The sequence below is a fragment of the Rattus norvegicus genome, chromosome 5, assembly GCF_021556685.1.
Source record: "Rattus norvegicus strain SHRSP/BbbUtx chromosome 5, alternate assembly SHRSP_T2T, whole genome shotgun sequence".
Taxonomy (NCBI): Eukaryota; Metazoa; Chordata; class Mammalia; order Rodentia; family Muridae; genus Rattus; species Rattus norvegicus.
In genome coordinates, this window is record NC_141538.1 from 28069651 (window position 1) to 28092642 (window position 22992).

At 44.1% G+C, this 22992-nt stretch overlaps 1 protein-coding gene across 13 annotated transcripts in view; it reads right to left on the reverse strand.

Annotated features, from left to right (window-relative positions):
* Nucleotides 1-22992, reverse strand: part of Asph (aspartate-beta-hydroxylase) — a 212298-nt gene that overhangs the window by 165076 nt on the left and 24230 nt on the right. For 3 of the 13 annotated variants that reach the window (XM_087548665.1, XM_087548659.1, XM_087548660.1), the window contains exons 2-5: nt 12851-13000; nt 11297-11341; nt 9619-9687; nt 4084-4260 (exon numbers count right to left, since the gene is read on the reverse strand). In XM_087548665.1, the coding sequence (XP_087404791.1) occupies nt 4084-4260; nt 9619-9687; nt 11297-11341; nt 12851-13000 (441 nt within the window). Of the gene's footprint in view, nt 1-1863; nt 4261-9618; nt 9688-11296; nt 11342-12850; nt 13001-17733; nt 17858-22992 lie in introns of those variants that run through there. The other 10 variants (XM_087548657.1, NM_001401939.1, XM_087548661.1 and 7 more) reach the window with 6 other exon arrangements.

The window sequence follows — 22992 nt, forward strand, 5'->3', positions numbered from 1 at the left end:
AACAAACACCCTTTCACTTTCCTCTTTTCTCTCTTTACTAGCAAGGTCAGTGCCCCGGGGACAAAATGAACCCCATTACACAGTAAAAGGTGCAGGTGCTATTTACAACAGTGTAAACAGCTCCCGAGCACTGTAGAGAAAGTTCATCCTGTGGGAAAGGGAACCTCTGGCTACCTGTAATCCACCCGGATGTCAGTGCTGACAGAGCGCACCCCAATTTAAGACAGTCTTGATGGAAACAGTAAAAGAATGTAAAAGGGAAAAAAAGCAACAACAACAATGACAACAACAAAAAGTATGCCAGACTCCTCCCCCCACCCCACCCCATCAGCAGTCACTGTGCCTTTTCTCTGCTAGTGTTCATGGTAATTGTTGTTTACATGTAAATGACTACGAATTCTTTAACGGGTGATTAAGAAAATCTTATGTTTTTCACTTAGAGAGAACTGCCTGACGTACACTCTTTTGGCAACTGCCACAGGGGGCATGACTACAAACACATTTTCAAAACATGGCATCGACTATGATGTGAAGACATGTGCACGTTCCTTCCGACAGCTGGACCCACGGTTTTGCCACATGCAGAACACAGAACTTTAGAAGAAGGGCTCTATTATGGCATCCAAGTAACCCCTTCAGGCAACAGATTCTGTCGTTCCCATTGGGGAACGGTTCTGTCCTTCTTCAGGCAACGGTTCTGTCCTTCCTATTGGGGTCACCTGGTCACTCCCATGCTCCCTAAAAAGACTGTGATCACCATGAGTCCTAGCTTCTCACTTTCCCCCTTCCTATATTGGAACACTGCAGCCATTTCCAACATGGACTACACAAAACCCAAGTTTAAAGGGTCCAAATGGTAAATACACAAAAGTATGACAGGTTTACTTTAGCAAATATAAGAAAACTATGCCATGCTTGCCCTATCAACCAACATATCAACATAGTCACTGAATTCCTTGTTCAGTGTTCCAATATACATCCCGATGGATGAAAATTCCACAGCCCATACCATAAAAGGCTGTTTTACATTTTACAGAGCTAGCCCAGAATCTCCTTAAGAAAGTGCTGTTAGTACCCCTCTCCATGAGACATTGCAATAAGATAGGCAGCAGAGCAGCAGTCTTTATCTGCGTCCACAGTTCTCTAAAGCTGCCAATATTGAGAGAAAAAATAGTAATAATAACCACTGTAGTTAGAATAACTAAGCGTAAATACATATCAACCCAAATTTGAACAGAGAAAAGGCTTTTCTTACATGTCCGGACAGGAGCTATGCAAGGCAGGGGTAAATTTGTACAGAAAAAGACAAGCGCGAGGGGAGCGAGCAGGGCCAGCCAGCGCTCCATCCGGTGCGTGGCTTCTGCAGCAGCCACAGGCAGCAAGCCGACAGCCAGGTTTCCTAGTTAGTAAGGTCAGTTCCTGGAAAACCCTCCGATTTACATCCCAGTGGTCAACATTCCAAGTGAAAGAGTGGCTGAAAGTAGCCAGAGAACCACACACAGTCTCCAGCTCCCCTTCCCGATTTAACTGAACTTGAAACCGGAATAGTGGATCAGCGCATGCGCGAGCAGAACAGCCACATTGGGAGGGGGCCAATGCTCTGTTGACTGCACAGCACGCATCAGGGTTTTAAATGGTGGAAACTGAAAAGGCAGTTGATAATACAGTGATTGACAATTCTGTGACTAAATGAACACTCCTATATACAGAATACAAAGTAGCCGTTCAAAGCTGGCCCATAAATTTAAGACGTGAAGTAAGAAAACACCTACGAAACAAAATTACCAAATAAATTTAGAAATCACAGCTTAGGTGTATGTACTCAATGACACTTAAGAAGAGTTACATTTGCTTTAGACCACGTTTTTGCCAATATCTTTATTCTTTCTCAGACACACACACACAAAAAAAAGCCTTAGACACAAGTTGAAGGAAGTCACAGAAGTCAGGGGTTCAGCAGCTACCTGTATTTTATCATCACTTAAAGTTTTTCAAATGCTCTGATTAAAGATGGTATAAAAGTGTTGGGAAGTCACCATTGCGTACACTTACTTTACAGCTGGGAAAATGGGCATAATTAATTTCTGTACATAGAATGAGCATTAGTATCATGACAATGCAAAAACCTGGTGAGGAATTAATTACAAACGTTTTTAACACAGAAATTTAATTATTCATTCCTGACTAAAACCATCCACAGTTAGTAGTAGTCATGACACTTAAAGAAAACTGCTTTGAAAACCCGCTTTTCAGCCATTTGGGTAAGTGACTTTTATTGAGTTTAGGACCTAAGGTTGTGAATTCAAAACTAATTACCTTTGATTATTCCACAACATTCAAATTCAAAATGAATTTAGTCATAATCAGGAGGAGAGCTAAAACAACTTTGAAAATGATTATTAAGGAGTCCTCAACTTACTACGTAGCTGAGGACTGAGTTGAAGGGCTTATATCCTTGAGTACCAGAAGCTTCTGACCAAGTCCTCAGCGACAGAGTAAAAATACTGTTTGAACACAGAATGAGAAAAACTCTTACCAACCATTTAAGCTTTGAGAAGACCTGGCCTATGAGTGGCACATGTAACCACGTATAAGAGTAGCGACAGTTAGAGAGAGAGCTGCTGCGTTCTGATTTCAGGAGTTGTACCTCAGCCAACATTCCATCTTCCCAGAACAAACGGTGCCCCATCATCCTGGAGCAAATGGTTGCTGACCTCTTACTAGGAGGTTAGTATGTAAAAACAAAGAATATTCGGGAATGATACTTAAATAAAAGTGTCTAAAACTCCGGTGTATTCTGGTTTCAAACGCATGAGGACCCAAAGCTGGGCAGAATTTTAGAGGCTGTCAATGGGAGCTAAACACTCTGACAGGCATTTGACAGTGCCTCTTAGGTGGCACTCTCCCCAGTCTCAAGGGTGGTCACTAGGGATACTAGGGTCACTAGGGTCACTAGGGATTTTCAGAACCGGGCTTTATACAGCTAATAACTGATTCTGTATTACTGAGGCAAACTCAGTTTCAAACGGCTAAGCCAAAGCTGTTGCTACCGTTCATAGTTGGGGAAAGAAAATTTTCTCCTAAACATGAAGGACCACTTCAATAAATTCAATCTATAATTCTAAACATTATATTACACATAACCCAAACCAACAGCTAATAAGTTAGTAAAAAATGGAAACGCCTAATTCAGAAGAGATAGTTTTAATATATACAACATTCTGCAAGACGCACGATCACACGCTCCCTCTTTTATAGTAGGGTGGCCTAAAAAAAAAAACCAATTACAAATTACCTTCTCTACGTGTATACTTGAAAATGAAACCGAAAATAAATTCTGATTTCAGAAATATACATATTCAGACCTGTTAGTATCTAAATTCGGAAACTTCACTACCCTAAGGCAAAAGCATGGAATTTTTAAATTATGTCAAAAGCACCATGAATACAGAACTTGAACAAGTTTGTAGGAACTTATATGACTAGTCAATTAACCTAAAGAAATTACAGATTAAAAAAATACCAGCTTCTTAAAGGGCCATCACTACACAGCAGGCAAGGTGAAGGCCGCAGGAGAAGCATTAGCTTATTAGTCATGCGGGAAATGTTTTTAGAACCACTCCCATTAGAATTATCATTAAAGTGTGAGAAAGACAGGCATGGGGGTTAAATACAACACAATTTCCAACTTAGTTCAGTGAATACATTAAGTTGAAATAAAGCGATACAGAAACCAATTGTATTCCCAAGAACATCGTTTCCAGTGCACTTTGTGAACAGCTACTGGGGTGAGGAAAGCCACTTCCTTTCTGGGTGTGGAGGGAGCCAAGCGGGGGGGGGGGGGGGGGGGGGGCTAGCTAAGTGTCTGTGCTGGGCAACATCCTCGGGATCACGTGGTCGGCATCTATCTGAAGTCACAACTGCCCCCACTGTGCGTTGAGCCCTGCATAAGCAAAGGGGGGAGGCGGAGGAGGCTGCTCCATTTTACCACCCACTGATTTTAGTCCCTGAATCGAAGTTACTGGTTATGCAAATCCAAAATGACACAGGTCTTTCCCTGAACCCCTTCCTTCTGCGACGTACCATCAACACCGTCTGCAGTTTCTTCTTCCTCTTCTTCTTCTAGCATTTCAAAAGGAGTCATTATATCATAGAGAAATGAGAGGAAACCATAAAACCAATCTGAACTCTCCTCCGCTAAAATAGTAAGGACTTCCTCAAGAGAATCAATATTTTCATTACTGCCATCTTTGGTCAGGCCTACATAAGAATAAAGGAAGAGAGAAAGAGAAAACAAGAAGAGCAGTTAGGTGGAAAAAAGTTATTAAGCTTAGGCAGAGTGATCTCAAAAGGGGGGTGGGGTGGGGCATCACAGTCACAGATTTACAGAAAGGTAAAGCAGGAAGTAAAGAAACCAGTTGAGAAAGCTCACCTCCAAGCCAAGCCTCGACCCACCCAACACACCGAATATCCCCCCAGCTCATAAGCAGGCTGTCTTTTTCCCACTAGAGCCTTGGGCGGGAACATTGGCAAAGAGCATCAGCAAACTCCGTAGACAGGAAAGGAGAAAGTGATCCCAGAGAGCCTAGCATATGCTCTGACAACCTCCCAACCGGCACACTGATGAACCAGAGCTGACCATACACCCTGGAGTAAACTGCAGGTGCTGCAGAGCACGAAAGCCAGTGGACTACAAGCATCTCAGTTGGCGTGAGACACTCAAACATGGTCATTCATACCAGCTGACTCGATTAGTGCTACACACCCTGTAAGTTAAAAGGAGCTGATATAAACCTCTCTGCCTACCTATAAGAACCCTGAGGAAGGCTCTAGCAGCCACTGGTTGGGGAGGAGAGCAACCCTGACACCTCTTCCCCCCCCCCCGCCCATGAAAGGAGGATTTCTTACTGCAAAGACTTGACGTCTGCTGTTTCCTAAGCACTGTTGCCAAACAGGACCCTCTAAACAGAAGAAATGAAGACGTAAGTTATCATGACTGTCTCCAGAGGGAAATGACCTGGGATACGGAAAGACCCGGGGGATATGAAATCAGTTCCCTATACACTTCAAGGCCCCACAATTTGAGGAAGGAAAGCAGGTGGTAGTTATGACAGGAAGAAATATGAGCATCGGAACCTCCAGAGCCTTCACCTATGCAAGCAAAGCCTGGTCATTTCAGATCATTTCCAACACATTGTCTCCATGTAGCACAGCTACCAGCAATGCTGACACACAAGAGATAGCAGAATCCTGGCTAGCTGTAAAGATTACACTGAAGGTCTCTGCTGGTGTCAATTGAAGATCTAGACCCTGTCTGTTTCCACATGTGAGGGGAGAGGAAAGATACAAACTGCAGTTACCATTTAATTATTTTTTTTTGACAAGTCCTGGGTGTTTCAAGTCTCCAAATGCTATAAACAGAGATCTGCATTTCCATCCAAGACTGGTGAGAATGATTCTTCTCCCCACCTTAAATGCTACCGCTGTGTATTTAGAGAAAACCCTCGTTGTATTTCATTATCCTTTGTGCTTTAAGTGTTTCACATTACTACGTATAAAGTATGAAACTTCTGTGCTTCAGAAGTAGAACTGAGCAACAAATATTTGGGGACAGTAACGTATCTATGCAGCCTGTAGTTGCATGTGTCCCGAATGCATTTGTGTGCACCACACACTTGGCATGTGTGCATATGTGGTGATCAGAAGTTTATGTCATGTGGTGCCAAGCATCTTCTTCATGAGCCAGTGCTGAGCCTGGAAGTCTTAAAGTTCACAGTGAGCTTAAATGGAATGTGGGAGCCCGGGTAGGTTCCAAGTGAACCACCACAGGGTTTCTCCCTAGAAGAGAGCACTGATCAGGCTAGAGGAGCTGGACAGCAAGTCCTGAGGGATTCTCCTGCCCAGCCCCTGAGGATAAGTGAACTGTTGCACCTGTAAGGATCCAGACTTGGGTCCTCATGCCTCCACAGCAGAGTATTACCAACCAACCTATATCCAAAGCCACATCTGTAGTTCTTAAAACAGGAATGCCAGTCTGAAGGGAAAAGTGATCCTGGGTCTGCGATTCCTCCGAATCAGAGTCCACGCCAAATGAGCAGCATTAAATGCTGGGCGAGTTCCATGTTCCTCCCCATGGCCTCACACTTCTCTCAGTCTGTACCTAAGGCATGTACAGGAGCCGCTGAGCATCTGCCCTTGGTGCCGCAGCCACACCTGACAGGGGTCAGCTATGTGTTATAGAACAAGGGGCAGGCACGCATCTTCAGGTGAGGTTCTTATAAGATGTTACTCCTAGCACAGTCCTGGGACATTTCCTACGGACAGTGTGTGGGAAACATGCTTTGTCTTTATTTTATTTTTATCCCATTTTCTTGTTTGGAGATTGTGAATCAATTACATCACTTTCCCCTTCCTTGCCTTTCCTCCAAACCCTCCTGTTGCTGCTCCACCTGCCTGCTGTCTTTCCAGCTCACTGCCCCTCGCTAACTGTGGTCGCAGACACACGTGTCTGTAGGTTTCCTTAATACACTGAAACCAACGTCACTTGCTTTTTAGACAATTTGGCCTAAACAATAAGAAAGTCTACATCCAAGGACACGATTGGTACATTTTCAAAGTACACTGGGAGACTGTGAACGGATGGAATCAGTAACAGCTATTGGTGTTGAGGAAAGCCTTAATAGGTGGAAAAAAAGCACCGTGTCTGTAGACTTTCCACAAATTAGTATGATTTAGAGTTAGACTTCAAAGGCCAAGGGGTTAAAAACTATGGCATACGCCAGGTCTGTGGACATTTGACACGAACATTAATTACTGTGCCTCTTGGTCATCTCTGTCCTCCTCCCTCCATTACCTTGCTTCCTGCCTTTACCTAAAACTATGCTCTTAGAGCCCAGGTCTCACCCCAGCAGCACAGAAAGCAAGGGTTGGTGCCTTCGTGGGGCATGCTCTGTAGCTTCTCCCCCACCACAAGGAGCACCCCAACTCTGTCCCAGCGCCTGCATATAACTGAGGCACAGCTAGGCTTTAGTCACCTCATGCTGGAGGAAAGAACCCAGCCATCCTAGTCGGGGAGAGCTGAAGTGTACCGGGTGCAGAGGAAAAAGACCTTGCAGTGCCTGGGGACAGGTGTCATTGGACCTGGCAGTTCTTCATCAAAGTCATAACGCAAGTACATACTGACAGCTGCTCACAGAGTGGCTCGTTCAGAGCTCTCCCTCCCCCCAAGACTCGGCTCCTGGCGCAGAGGTGGAATAAAAGGAGCAAACTGGGCTGCTCACACTGTTTGTGTCTACTGCAGACAGCCATTCTCAGTGTTACAGTTAACTAGCCTGGTGCGTGTGTGTGCGTGTGTGTTATCCTTTAAAAGCTCTACTATTCAGAATTCACTTACAGTAGCATCTTGCATCAGGAACACCAGTTACAGCAAGAAAAACGCCATCCTCCTAACGGATTAAGTTGCTCATGACTTTATTTCTTTCAATTGCCTAAAACTACGGTCACCTGAGGATTTAATGTAGGTACTGAAACTCTAAGATAGAAAAATGATAAAATTACAGTCAGGATGCCATCACCACTAGATCAAGAGATATCATGAAAGTGGTACAGTGGACTTCCAACTGTAAATGACTGCCTCCCACCGTGCAAGAGGGAAAAACACACCCCAGGGCAGGGCTAAATCAGAAGCTGAATTACAGCTAAAACTGTTTCCCATGCAGAATTTGTTTGAAAGGAAGTAAGGTCTAACTATGCAAAACTGCTTACCTGCTACAGTACCTTCCTATTCCTTCATAATCACAAATTCACAAAAATGGTTTCTTTAGCAGGTTATTAAACTCAGTGCATAGATAATATCAGGCCAGAACTACTGCTTTGCTAAATCACTTGCTATAAAGCTTTAGTACGTATCTGCTTCATACTAAGGAAAAGGAAGTGAGCTGCCTAAAACCAGAAATAACAGGCCACAGTACACAAAATTTGCATATTCAAATTGGCACTGTCCTTTCTGTTTAAAATACTAAGACAATATTTTAAAGCAATGAGGAAATACCAATCTTTATTCCAAGAGAAACCTAGCTGGTAGCAAAATTACAGAGAGGAATCCATGACTGTCAAAGCAGAAAAATGTGATTAAAAACCGCTAGGTTCACATTTTAATGTGAAAATTAGCTACAACCAGGACATTAAAGATTATTTACTGCCACGGTTTTATTTCAAAACTAACCTATGTAAACCTTGAGAAATGTACAGTGTCGTCTACAGTCATATCCCACTGAACATGCGGTCCTCATTTGGTCTTATGAATGGTAAGTAAAGCTGGCCCTAATCAGTATTTGAAAGGGAGACATTTACATCTTATAGTCAGAATAAATCATACCAAATGGTACTTTAAAAAAAAATCAGTTCTTCATTTGAAAACACATGAGGACATTCTATCTCTAAACATTAAGTTCAGAATATAAAGTGCTTAAATCTGGAAACACAAATGAAGCTACAATTATTAAAATTTGATGTGTTAAGAGCTACATGCTCTTGTAAGAGCGATTTGAAAAGCCACAATGGAAAAGTGCTCCTTTAGCATATCAATAAAAATGAAATATTAAGTTGCAAAATATCTTCCATAAAATGTTCACAGTTCCTACCCCTGAAAGGCCAGGAGAATGAATGGAAATCTGCAGCTGCCAGGCACAGGGGTTGGGAGGAGGGGGGCGGTACGGAGGTTGGGAGTAGCGGTAGAGGAATCTCTAAGACGTCCCAGAGACCTGCGAATGGGGGAGGCTCCCAGGACTCAATGCAGGTGACCTTAGCTGAGATGCCCAACAGTGGGGATACTGAACCTGAAAAGGCCACATCCTGTAGACAGACATGAGCCCCAGTGGAGAGATAAGGGCAGCAACACACACAAAATTTTCAATGCAAAATCTGTCCTGTCTAAAAGAAATGCAGGGACCAAGGTGGAGCAGAGACTAAAGGAATGGCCAACCAACAAGGGCCCAACTTGAGGCTCATCCTAATGCAGGCTCCAATCCCTGATGCTGTGAATGATACTCTGTTAGGCTTACAAACAGAAGCCTAGCATAACTGTTCACTGACAGGCTCTACCAGCAGCCGACAGAGACAGATGCAGATACTTATAACCAAATATTGGATGGAGGCAGGGGATCCCTGTGGAAGAGTTAGGGGAAGAATTGAAGGCCCTTAAGGAGATGGCATCCACATGGGAAGATCAACAGGATCAACTAAGCTGGATTCCTGGGAGCCCTCAGAGACTGAGCATACATGGGCTGGATGGAGGCCCCACACATGTAGCAGAGGGATGCCTTGTTCTGCCTCAGGGGAAAAGTATGTGCCTATTCCTACAGAGACTTGATGTGCCAGGGCAGAGGGATACCCAGAGGGTCCCCACCCTCTCAGAAGTGAATTGGAGGGAGGGGGAAGGAAGGGACTCTGTGAAGGGGAACCGGGAGGGCAGCAGTTGGGATATAAATAAATAAATGAATGAACAAATCGATAAATAGAAATGTTTACACTTGCTGAAGATAATTATCAGAGCAAAAATATTCTTTTGACTTCATTATCTAAGTCCTTCTAACAAAAGAGAGGAAGCAGGGTACTTGCCTAATAAAACCTTGGCATCATCCACATCGAAGTCCCCATCACCATCTGCGTCATAGACTCCTAGCTTTCCTACAACAGGAGAGAAATGACAGACACAGGAACAGAGAGAAAACAAATTTAATAAGTATCGGTCTCTTGCTGCCAGTTTTAGACACCATAAATATCATGAGTCCTCTCCTTTCACAGCTGCAAAGCCAGACTGGAAGAATACATCATCAAAGCTACCAGGCAGGCATCTACAGACTCAGGGAGTATACGGCTAACGAAACTCTGAGTAAGAGGTTTTCCCTAACAATTCAGGAAGATTCTGATTCTATCACTTCACAGCAATTTTACTATTCTCCCCAAAATACTTTACATAAATACCTTAATTTACATATACAAGAAGAATAGCCCATTTCTAACAGTCTAACAATGTATATAATTTGATGCTTTTGAGATATAAAACTTCGCTGAACTATCAACAATCTATGCGACTCAAGCTTCAAATAAAAATCAAATATTAGTAAATCAAGTGAAAGCATAAGTACTTCACAGAGTGAAACATGTCTAGTCTGACATTTAACAATAATTTCAAGAAAGCACTCCTCTACTTGAAGTGGAGTGGTCGATTCTGGAGGTAAAGTAGGTGAAACTGGGGGCTTCCTGAAATGCTGAAGAAGAACGGAGTTATCTATTTAAAAATGCTGTTGGCACCAGACGTCCATTGCTTAAGGGTAGAAAAGGAAGTCAGGTTCAACTCACTCAACAATGGCTGTTCATGACCAATGCTTTCAGGGTGTTCTCTACAGGTTTAGCATTTCAAATGACTTAGAGAAAATATCTCGTGTCTGTATGGATGTGGCACCTGTCAATAATAAAACTCATGGCCTATAGCTTAGGCACGAAAAAGGAGGTGGGACATCTGGGAGGCAGAAAGGATTCTGGGATAAGGCCAGGCACAGAAGATGTGACAGACGCATAGTACCTGAGCACAGGTAGCCAGCCACGTGGCAGAACACAGATTAGAATGGGTTATTTTAAATTATGAGCTAATCAGAGAAAAGCCTACCTGTATGGCAAAGGTGTCTGTAAATACATTTTAAGTCTAGTCTTATTTCTAAGAGCATGGGGCTAGGAGAAAGAAGCAAACCGAACTTCAACAAGTGAGTCTTATACAGTCTACACCCTAAAAATTATTCTAAAATCAACATGGTTTATAACTCATCACTGGACAAGAACTATGGGGGATAGAAATCGTAGTGCACAGCAATATTTTAAAGAGCAAAAGTATAGCATTCTTATGAAAAATGAACAGCAAAAAAAAAAAAAATAGTTTCCAGTTCTTTAATCCGAAGTATAATTGCAGCAGGAATTTTGGTGCAGAGCAAAATTCCCAGATCCCTGACTCTAATTTTGTCCAACTTAGTACACACACAAGAAAACTGAGAGGAAAGTCGGGATGAAAACGGGATCCTTACTGTTAAGAAAACCAAAGTGATAACCTGTAATTCAAGGCTATCAATAGCACGGTGCTTTAATACCATTGTAAAGACAGCAGGCCACACCTTCCTGAGAACCTTACAAGGGGAGACTGGTCCAACCATTTACGTTCCTGGGGTAGATGACGGTTAGGAGGTAAGGGTGAGGTCTTGGAGACAGATGCAAAAGCACTTAGATTGCATCTCCAGTAGCCTACCTTGCAGTACCTCTGATAAGTTATAACGGAAGTCCTTCGCTTTGGCTGCATGCATACAAAAACATGAAAATCGTTATTTATCAATAGAAGTTCACCCGTCACCTAGCAATGCTGTACGCTAATGAAATCATACACTTTTCTTTATGATAAACCAAAATTTTTTAACCTATCTATTTGGAACCACTTCCCTTAAAGCAGTAAGAGGGGAAAACACTGGTGAGTGACAAGTTCTACATAAGCATATTGTGTTCTCCTCTGTTCTCCTCTGTGACTGCTTGAGAGGTCTACTCGAAGGGGGCAGGTCTTCGACAGGAAATCGGCAACCACATCGTTTCCCTACTGGCCTGTCGGTGTCCTTAACTGAATCATTAAAGGGGACGGCCATACTTCGTAATTGCCCAACAGTGAAAACAAGTAACTCTCATCACTGGTTTTTAGCTAAGCAGAGTGTGCTGTACCCATATGACTGAGTATTACTCTGGACCTTGCAGACACGCATGTATATGCTATACTCAGAACACCCAAAACAATCACGGCAAGTCAAAGGGACCTGTAAGGGAAAGAGTGTATCATAGAAACGCTCTAAATTAGATGATGATGGTGGTGTAAAATTGTGAATACACCAAAAAAATGAATTTTAGATTTTCAAGTGTTTACAATATTTAACTTATGTGATTGCTCTCCATTTTTTTTAAAAAAGTGGTTAAAATAAAACAAATCATTTTTTAAAACTTTAGTGTGGCTGGTTAAATGGCTCAGCAGCTGAGAGCACTTCTGTTCTTCCAGAAAACCCTAGCTTCAGGTCCCGGAACCCATATCAGGTGACTCATGGTAGCCCCAAGGGATCCACTGCCCTACTGTGACCTCAGTGGGCACCCACACGCATGCACTCACACAGCTACATAAATAAAAAGCTTAAAGCTTTAGTGATTATATGAAAGAGAACAGGAAATACTACCAGAAGTACCCCCAGCGACGTCCTCACGTGAGCTTGGAGACGCCCTACCTGACCAAACGGTCCACCCCAGCACCTACACAGCCATGCGCACACAGGCTCCTATCTCAACAGACATACACTGCTAGGTGTTTCTTGAAAATCCTCTCTAAAGAAAGGGTTTGCAAGTCAACCATGACAGCTCTCATCTGTAATCCTAACACTGGAAGCCACTGGAGGTTTCAGGCCAACCTGGGTCATAGAATAAGATGGTATTTCAGATCTATGCCCACTAAAGGAATCAGTTCATTGCCTAGAATTTTCTAAAACTCGTAATAAAATTGAACAGAAAACAAAGAGTGCAGAAAATAGTGAAAATGAATTTAGCAAAGCTTGCTTTGATGGAATCGTCCACATATCACAATAAACAGAGAGCCTACATGGAAACCTTCAAGATTCGGGTCACTGCCCAGGGCGGCCCTTTGCTTTCAGTTTTTTAAGACTCGATGGGCACCTACAGTTGGTAATCACAGAAGAGAGGAGAGACCAAGCCTTGGGTTACCAAGGGCTATCATTTCACTCTGACAAACTCACTAGGGAGAGCATACCCTGATTCTTACCTAGAACTTCCTCATAATCAACGAGGTCAAACCACACGACGGCCACCGATGTCCAGACGCCCAGCAACGCAATGACCATGAACCACGTGAAAAAGGACCCTCCGGAAATTCCTCCTCTCCGCCCATTCTTGTGTCCTCCGTGCTTTGCCTCTGTTTGGAGAAAGAAAAGCATCAGGCGTCATCACAGGGAAAGAAGACACTGGGCCGAATGCCACTTTCCTCCCCGCTCATATATTTTGACACTAATTTGATAAATCATTTCAGAAACAAGTTTTATTTAAATTCTCAAAGTGCACTACATAAAATAATGACTCCGAACACAATGAAGCTTCTGCCTACTCAATCTACTCAATTACCACGTTTAAATAATCTTAATTTTGAACACAAGCAAACTCCTGATGGGCTATGCTTTTTTTTTTTTTAAATATGACAGAGCACATACATCCCTTCCATGTCCTTTGTCAACATGGCAACACTTTCTGTGTCCAAATGGCCCCAAGCCCTGCCTCAGGTGCTAATTAGCAAACACTGGTATGTCATAAGCCTTCCTGAAACTTCAGGTTCTTGCCTTCCTGGACCAAGGAAAATACTGGCCCCAACTTGATATCTCTCACTGTTCTCTTGCATTATCCAAAATTTAAGTTTCCAACTAGCCAACGCTGTTCAGTTTTCATTTTGTTATGACATCCAAGTCTTTAACAAGTGGCCCGGACACTTCCACTTCTGTAGCTTTCTGTCCTATATGGCGCTCTAATCCCTTAATGTCCATGCTGATCTTCCTGGTGTGGCTCTGCCAGCTCCTAAACTGGTTGCTGCCTTTTCCTGGTGCTGGCGAGTTGCTATTTTCTTACGAAGCAATATCTCTTGCCAAGACAGGATGAAAGACCCACCCTAAGAACCCTTGAAGTTCAGTGAGTACCAGCTAACAATGAAATCAGAGACGCATATTGATCCTTTTCCGTATCCTATTCACATTGTGCACGGCCTGAATTGTATTAACTGCCACAGGAGAAAACAATCTCCTCTAAAATTATGCAATATTGGGGAAGGTGAGAGAGAGAGAGGAGGTACAGAAACATGAATCACAGACAAAAAGAAGCAACCCAGCCCAGTTCCACCTCCCTCCTCCAGGAGATCCAGTAGGGCGTGGGGAGGCAGGAAACAGGCCTTGCCAACTGGCCTCAATGCAGGAAACAGCTCTGTAAACTGCTGTTCACCAAGTGTCGTTTATCACGCTTGCTGTTTTATGTGCCATATAATCTTCCAGAAATATTCTCCTAGTGGTTAAATAAACAGAAGTCACTGGTCACTGCAAAAAAGTCAATACTTTTTTAAAAAGTGAGCATCATATGCAAATTTCTCTTTTAAAAGAATATTATATTCCCAGATTATATATATATAAATATATATACTTAAGAAGGTTGTATCCTATCCCCAAAGGGCATCTGGGAAAAGGAAACCATTCTCCATCCTACCATCACAGAAGGACGATGATGCCTGTTATGTGTGGCATGGTGGGCTCTTCCCACAGCGCTGGCATAAGCATTGCTACATACATGGGGCCCTCAGGGCAACTTGCTCACATTTCCGCTGAAGGTGTTTCTAGAAGCTTAAGCAGGACATTGCCTTTTCTGTACAACTCTCCCTTGTGTGGCACGACATCCAACATGCTGAATTCCCCCCACCCAAAGGCAGATGGGTCCCAGGATCATTCCCCCAAATGTCCCTATGCATCTCTTGCATGGGCACTGCCCGCCTGGGAACCCCTGGATTCTCAATCATCATCTATTAGAGGGCAAAGAGGAAGGCGTTCACCCACTTCAGCACTGCACACTGGGCAGAGCTCAGAAAGTGACCTCTGTGCCTAATGAGGACTGACCTTCACGACTTGCAGCTCTATCAGCTCTTAGAACCTGCCTTCTACCTCTAGACAGGCCTCTAAGAGAACACTGAAGCAACAAAATGATTCCAATGAATGGCTCACAAAGAAAGCTGAAACCCTGTTTGTTAAAAGGATATCCTTTTCTTAGATTTATTTTATGCGTGTGAGTATTTTGTCTGCATGTACATCTGTGTATCATATGAGTGCCTGGTGCCTGTTAAAGGCAGAAGAGGCCATCGGAACTGGAGCCATGACAGGTCGTAGGCTAACTACGTGGGTTCTGACACCGAACCCAAGTCTTCTGCAAGAGCACCCTATGGCTTTAACAACTGAGCCCTTGTTTCAATCCCAAGAATATTCATGTTTTAAACCCATTAGGAGATTAAATATTCAGGAGATAAAAAAATAGCTCAATCTTAGCGTGCGTGCACAATGTGTATACATGTGTATACGTAAGTATATTCCTGTAACTAAGTGTATAAAATTATGGTGAGATAAGATGTTTTATTGTAAGGGGAACATGGTTTCCAATATTTTTATATGCCGTAAACAATCATATAAATCATTAAATGATCATTAAATCATTATTAATGATTAAAATAAGCTATCAGTGGGATTTTTCAAAGTAAGGGAGGAGATGGCAAAGATCTACGGGGCAGGAGGGCACCCTCAGTAGCACTGTTCGGTGTTTAGTTTACTACGCTTTTATAGACACGAAGACATCTTCCCAAAGCCATATGGAAAGGGCCCTTCTTAATTTTATATAACACAGAAATAAGAAGATGCTGGAGAGACGGCTCGCTGATCAAGAGCGTGCACCGCTCTTGTGTTCATTTCCCAGCACTCACACGAGTGGCTTACGACTGTACAACCTGTAACTCCAGCTCCAGAGGATTCCAAGGTCGCCAGCCTCGGTGTGAACCTGAACTCATGTGCACAGACCCATCACTAAAAAGCAAAAATAAACCTCTCTTCAAGGTAAAATGCACCTCAAACGGAAACATCCATTAAAAATCAATGATAAAACTACAATAAACTGGGGCCTTGTCTTATCTGTTCTTGGACACTCTGACAGACACCATCTTTTCCTACTGCCCCTCATTAGCTAAAATAGCAAATTGTTAAAAATACTTTATCCCTTTACAATGTCAATCAGTGTGTTATGCCAGCATCATTAACCTTATTACTATTAATAACCCACTAAGGATGAAAGCATTAAGTCGTAGAAGCATCTTTCTATCGGCACTTCCAAGTCTTTCCTTTAAACATGCTCACGAGGAGGGCGAAGCATGCATTACGGATCCAGACGTCCTTTAAGAGCCCCTTCCCAGAGCATACAACACGTGCTTGGCCTGTCCCATTGTAAATGTGCTGTGCTTAGTTCCCAGGGGCAGATTCGCTTTCCTGACTCAAGAGAAGTGTGGTAAGGCCAATGCTTCCCAAGGGCTTCAAACTCCACCAACAAACTCAAAACCGGGACGTCACCACAAAAACATTCTGGAAGAACAACCAGCGGTTGATGCTATTTTCTCAGATTAAAATAAGTCTGAGTCAGTCACATCTTGTTCTCTGACTCTAGATCCAAACGACGGTCCTAGGGACTGGTCACCGGGGTTTCGCAGCGTTAAGACCACAGCAATTCATTTTCTGACATGAAAGTGGAATGAGATTCATTTTTTTTTATTTATTTTTATTAACTTGAGTATTTCTTATATACATTTCGAGTGTTATTCCCTTTCCCGGTTTCCGGGCAAACATCCCCCTCCCCCCTCCCCTTCCTTATGGGTGTTCCCCTCCCAACCCTCCCCCCATTGCCGCCCTCCCCCCATAGACTAGTTCACTGGGGGTTCAGTCTTAGCAGGACTCAGGGCTTCCCCTTCCACTGGTGCTCTTACTAGGCTATTCATTGCTACCTATGAGGTCAGAGTCCAGGGTCAGTCCATGTATAGTCTTTAGGTAGTGGCTTAGTCCCTGGAAGCTCTGGTTGCTTGGCATTGTTGTACTTTTGGGGTCTCGGGCCCCTTCAAGCTCTTTCAGTTCTTTCTCTGATTCCTTCAACGGGGGTCCTATTCTCAATGAGATTCATTTTTGCCCGAGCTGCTTCATCCAAATGACACCCACATTAGAAAACGTTCACGCATGAACTGGACAGAATATTACTACGGAGAACAAGAGTTCCAACAATCAGAAGAGAAGACTCCAAAATGAAGTCTGGGCTAGGGACAAAGGGCCACTGTGTGTTGGTTGAGGAAAGAGTAAACAGAGGGGTCAAGTAATTCACCTGCCATTAAGTAGACTACAAACGATCCACAGACAACTGTCAGTGACCATTGTGCCTGGCATTTCACACTGACCCTAAACAGAGCATCTAAAAGAGTAAAACAACAATTCCTGATATGGAAAGCATCCTAACAGATGCTTTCACAAACAAAAGGCAACCTTTGATTATAAAGAAAATGGAAGATACATACACAAGGAAGTAAATTCAACACATTAAGGGAACGAAAGTATCCACTTAAAGAGTCAAAATCCTAATGTCTTCTACCTTGTTTTTCATTTACCCTCTGCTGCCCATGAAGTAGGTCAATTTCCATATAAGGAAGCATGCTCCAGCCAGGCATGCTCATGATACAAGACTAGACTTACATAGCCCTTAAGTTCCCCCGTCCTTTTCTATGAAATCTGAAACACAGAATTCTCTAGGTTCATTGTAACAGACATAGCAGACGATGGGCGTTTGTAAAATGTGGTTTACAGTAGTAGACTATAATAAAAGACAGCTTAAATTAGGACACCAACGCCTGTTCAGATTAAAGACAGATTAATTCATGAAAACTTAGCTACTGTGGACAGTCGATCTCTCCAGAAATTCAGGACAGAAAATGCAGAAGGCACAAAGCACTTAGCCAAAAGCTTCTGAACGGAGTAGTGGCGCTGAAATGAGGTAAGAAGCTGGCAGCTAGGTCCAGGCCCCCTTTTATGCCAAACAACAGAAATATACCTTTATCTTCAGCCATTTTGATTTCTTCAATCCATGAACAAAATACACAGAAGGGGAAAAACTAAGGTGCCCCGGGGCACCCAGCAAGCCGTTCTTCCCTGTAAGAACCGTGGCTACCAGTATTGCCAGGACAAGGGATCCAGTGCTAAACTGGACCTGACTCCAGCTCACCAGCTATTTTTAGAGACCACTTCCCCATGGCCACATGCTGCTAAATCGCTCAGGCTGAGTGCACTCCTGAGGATCCTGTGGCCCTTCCCACTCGGGATAGATGCCCTGCTTGGTTGGTCCCTACCTCTTCTAACTCCAGCATCTGAACGATGAAGCAGCCGGACAGGGTGCACAAGGAAACAAATTGTCCCACCAGTTTGAGTTTCTTCCGAACAGGCTTCGAGGGCCTCAGCGTCAACACCAAATCCTCTGTAATTAAAGGAGCCCACATGTGGCCCCAAGCCCAGAGCCAGCATGATTTGACCCTTCAGAATTTTAATCAAGAGACTGCAACACTAGTTATCCAGTTTGCTAAAAGGAAGACAAGTGATAAATGAGAAGAAGCTAATGAATTCTCTGGAATCCTGATACACAGCATTATCACCTCAGGAGCAGTCCTTCCAACAGCAAAATTAAAGACAGGGCAGGAAAACATTTCATCAGAAGACAGGAGAGGCCTGGGGGCCACTGAAGGAAAGAAAGAGGAGGGGGGATGACTGGAAGGTTAAGAAGAAAGGAAAAGTTCCTCAAAACGGGTCCTGGACAGAGATTATACAATCCCACATCTAAGGGTTCCCTTCTGGGAAATGAAACTGGCCCAATTTTAATACCATTTTTTCACTATTCTAAGATTAGCAGTTCATAGACTTCGTTCAAGCTCTAATTAATACGTGAAATTAATTTAGAGCAAGGGGAATCTAGAGCAAGCAGCAACTTTTCAAAGCTGCCTCTCCGTCTTTATATTTCTTATGTATTCATAAGCAAACAAAACATTTAAACATTCTGAAGAGAAGTCAGTAACTTAAAATCTGATAGTCCAGATATGAGACAGGGCGAAGAATGTATCAGAGACAACTGAAAAAACAACTCGTGTCTTGTTTTTCAAAGCTGGAGTTAAAGATGACTTTCAGGTAACTAATATTGCGAATATAATATGATATGATTATGCAATCATTATACGACGTTTTATACTATTGTAATATATTATAAGTGAATGTTCTGGAAGCTTTGTCTGAGGGTGTAAGGGCCATGTTGTGGGACCACAGGACCAGAGCTGACTCACAGAGTGGCCACACTTCGGTGGCCTGGTATGAATCTGAAAGGGGGATAGGGCTTATCAGCTTCTCCATCCTCCCAGGGAGTCAGCACATGTCAGGAGATCGGTTTTCTGCTTACGAGATATATTGACACACACCAGGCGTTCAAGTTCTTGCTGAAACCATCCACACCCCACGTTTTCCAGACTCAATCAGAACCTTACAAAAAAAATCTGCTTGCGTGCTCTCAGTTCTTAATAAGCCCAGGTATCCCCAACACAAGTGCCGACATGCTCCTTAGCTCTTGGCCAGCCTGTGTCGGGCAAACCTTGTTAAAAGTTACAAGACAGTAGCCGATTCATTAAAGAATCATGGCCATTAAATTAGGGTTAATGTAAGCCTTGGGCTTCTTCAGTACAGAGCTGGTTACTCCCTGGGGTACTAATCTTAACCGCCACCATATATACACTATTGTTAACGTGCTGCAGAGTTTTACATCAATGTCATACAAGCTAAAGTCATCCGAGAGGAGGGAGCTTCAACTGAGAGAATGCCTCCATAAAATCAATCTGTAGGCAAGCCTGTAGGGCATTCTTTTAATTAGTGATTGATGGAGGAGGACCCAGCCCATTGTGGGCGGAGTCACTCCTAGGCTGATGATCCTGGGTTCTATAAGAAAGCAGGTTGAGCAAGCCACAATGGGCAAGCCAGTAAGCAGCACCCCTCCATGGTCTCTGTGTGAGCTCCTGCCTTCAGGCCCCTGCGGTCAGTGACTTCCTGCCCTCCATAAGTGAGTTCCTGCCCTTCATGACTTCCTCCAGTGATGCCTTATGATCCGGAAGTGTAAGCCAAATAAGCCTTTTTGGTGAGTTGTGGTGTTTTGATGCATCAAAAGGAAAACATAACTAAGAGTTAACCCGTTCGTTCTTCTATATGCAATAGTTAAATAAGCATTGTTATAAGATGTCTTTCTTGCCTAATTTCACAAAGGTGACAGACCACCTGTGCAGTGGGATAAACGGAGAAAATGGCTCTGAGACACCGATTTAAATCATTCCCATGCTCATTGTAGGGAAAGTAAATTCTGAATTCCAAGAAATTGCCTGTAAACTTTTTTGATAGAAAGAATTCATCTAAAAGTTCTTTTAAAAAAATAATAAACGGGATTTGTATGTGGCAAATCAACACCGCAGCAGACGACAGTCACTATCAAAGTAGCAGCTGCTGGGACTAAGAACCAGCCCTGGGTACAGGCAGGGAACAGACCTGTAATGTGAACTCACAGCCTATTAATATCAACCTGCTATGACCTGAGACCACAAGAGCCAAGACCTACATCACCTGAGCCACCAGCTGCACTGTCTCCGAACACCTGCCCCGTGAAAATCTAGAGCCCTCTCCAGCCAGTGCTGGCCTTGGTCCCCAGCCACTCAGTATCTGCAGCAGCGATACACGGAAGGATAGCCTGGGGCTTCTTAATCTCTTCCTCCCAAGCTGGCCTTCCTGAAGGTCTGTAGAGGTTTCCCCGGAGCACACGTAAGATCCCAGGGGTTGGATGTTGGTCAGGGGGAACACACGAGCTGCTGAGATCCTCCACATGGAAGAGAAACTGAACAGCAGCCACTGGGAAGCAGGGATTTGAAGGCTGGGTTTGGTGAGCACACACTGTACCCAAGTCCTAGAACGTCACAGAGATGCCATGACTGTGTATGATGGCACGATAATGTATGCAAACGAATAAGTGAGCAGTGCTACATAAGCCCTGGGAGTCTCAGTCTCAAGGAAAAAGCAGCTGTTTGGACCAACTGCAAGACTATCAGTTCCTTGCACTCCCATCCCCCAAAAACCAAGCAACAAGAGCTCTGCTCCTCCAGTGCTCTCCGCATGTGATTGCACACCCCTGCTCCTGCCCCATCCTTAGTGGCCTGCCCACCGCCTCAATCTTAGCTGTAACCAAATGGACTGAATGCCCAGCCCTGGGTCAAGATCACAGATTCTCTCCCTCTTTTCTTCACCCCCAGAAGGCTTGCTCCCTATATGCCTAACACCTACCCTTATGGTGTGCCTTGCTGTGGCCTCGGCCTAATTCACTGTCTGAGGCACATCTTCATTCTCGCTCAAACACTCCTGTAGCCCTCCAGGCAGCCATTGGCAGAATCTAACTTCCTACTGAAAGTGCTCTGCTTGTTTGGGTCCACTACGGTGCCAGCAGGACACCCCACTCTCAGTAATGTTATTTAAACCAACACACATATCCCCAAAAGAGGAGCTTCCCTCCATGTACTTATCCTACCTCAGCAAACACGGGAGAGCAGTGTCATTCTAAACCTAGTATGAGTAGCCAAGAGTACCACCAAAGTAACCAAGGCAAAGCCATGGCAAATGACCTCTGCGACAAGAACACAACAAGAATACACGAGAGAGCTGTTCTTGCAGCTTGTCTAGTTACTGATTTCTTTTCTAGTTACAGATTCTGTAACTCCTTACCTCCCCCTCCCTGCCCCAGCTTGCTGTTTTTAATGTGTGTGGTGTCTCCTAAGCGATCCATGTCTCCAGTGTAATGCTGACAGGAGGTGAAGGTCAGTGGGGCATACCCTCAAAAGCAGGCGCCCACCTGCCCTCTCGGTTTTCCTCGCTCTAACATGTGCCTCCACCATCGATCGGCTGCTCTCCCCAGATGCCCAGAGTGATGGAAATGCCTAACCTGGAAACAAACTTTCTAGAACCATGAGGGCAAACTTCCACCTCTTTACAGATTTAATTAGCTGAGGTGTTCATTATAGCAACACCCCCACCACCTGCTTCCCTGTCTCTTCATACCCAAGCTGGAGAACAGGGTTCTCTCCTGACAGGCTGGCCACTTTTGCTACTGTGCTGACTGACATGAAGGCCTCCTCAGACGGGTACTGTTCCTCCTCCTGCCAAGGAGCGTAGTCAACCTCTCAACAGTGGTGCCGTGGTCCATTACAGCTTCCCAATGACCACAAAACCTGTTTCGAACTTCCCTGCCCTTAAATCCACTCTACCAGCTTCAGGATTCTCCTAGCCTCACTGCAGAGAGAACCTAAAAGTAGAGCAGGGAACTGTCTTGGGAGCCTACACCACCCATGCCCACAGCACTCCTCCCAGCTTTCTGCCCTTCCCCCTGGAGCTCTCCACTTTCGCTCCTGCCCATGGCCAGTGGGCTGTGTGCCTTTCCCTCTCTTCACAGGTACAATCCTTTAAGAGTACTTTATTTATTTGTTTGTTTGTTTATATGCATGTGAGCGTTTTGCCCCAGCATCTCTGTGCACCGTGTGTATGCCTGTTGCCAGCAGAGACTGAGAGGGCATTTGGATCCCCCGAGACGAGAGTTACAGATAGTTGTGAACTGGTCTGTTGAGTACCAGCCATGAGCCTAGGTCCTCTAGAAGAGCAGTCAGTGTTCATAACTGAATCTGCACAGGTACAATTCTTTGCAAAGGTCTTCCGTCTCCTTTACCTTCCCAGTCACAACTTAGAAACTATGCACTGGCCCCTGCTTCAGCATACCCCAGAGCAGGATCTCCAAGCTCACACTAGTGAATCCTGTATCACAGAGTCAGTGGAAAGCCTCCTGGTCCATCTTCTTTGACCTCTTAGCATGATTCTCTCCCATTATGTTTCTTCCTTCCTTTGCCCTCTGAATGAATTAAGGCCAAGAAATCTTCAATGGCATGGCTGTTCCCCCTTGTAAGCTCGAACGGGGAGACGTTTCATTGATTCTACTTTATCCAGCATGGGAGAAGGACGTCATTCACTATTTTCAAAAGTAATCACGGAGGGGCAGTGGATTTCCAGGTAGGAATACCTTTCCTAGAGGCACCTTCCTATCTTCCCTCCCTCCCTCCTTCCCTCCCTCCCTCCCTCCCTCCCTCCCTCCCTCCCTCCCTCAGCTTCAGCCTCCTCAGTCATTTCCATCAGCTCCCAGCACTTTCCCATTCCGCCTTCTTGGGTCAATCTCCTCTATGTGACTTTGGAGCGTGACAAATTA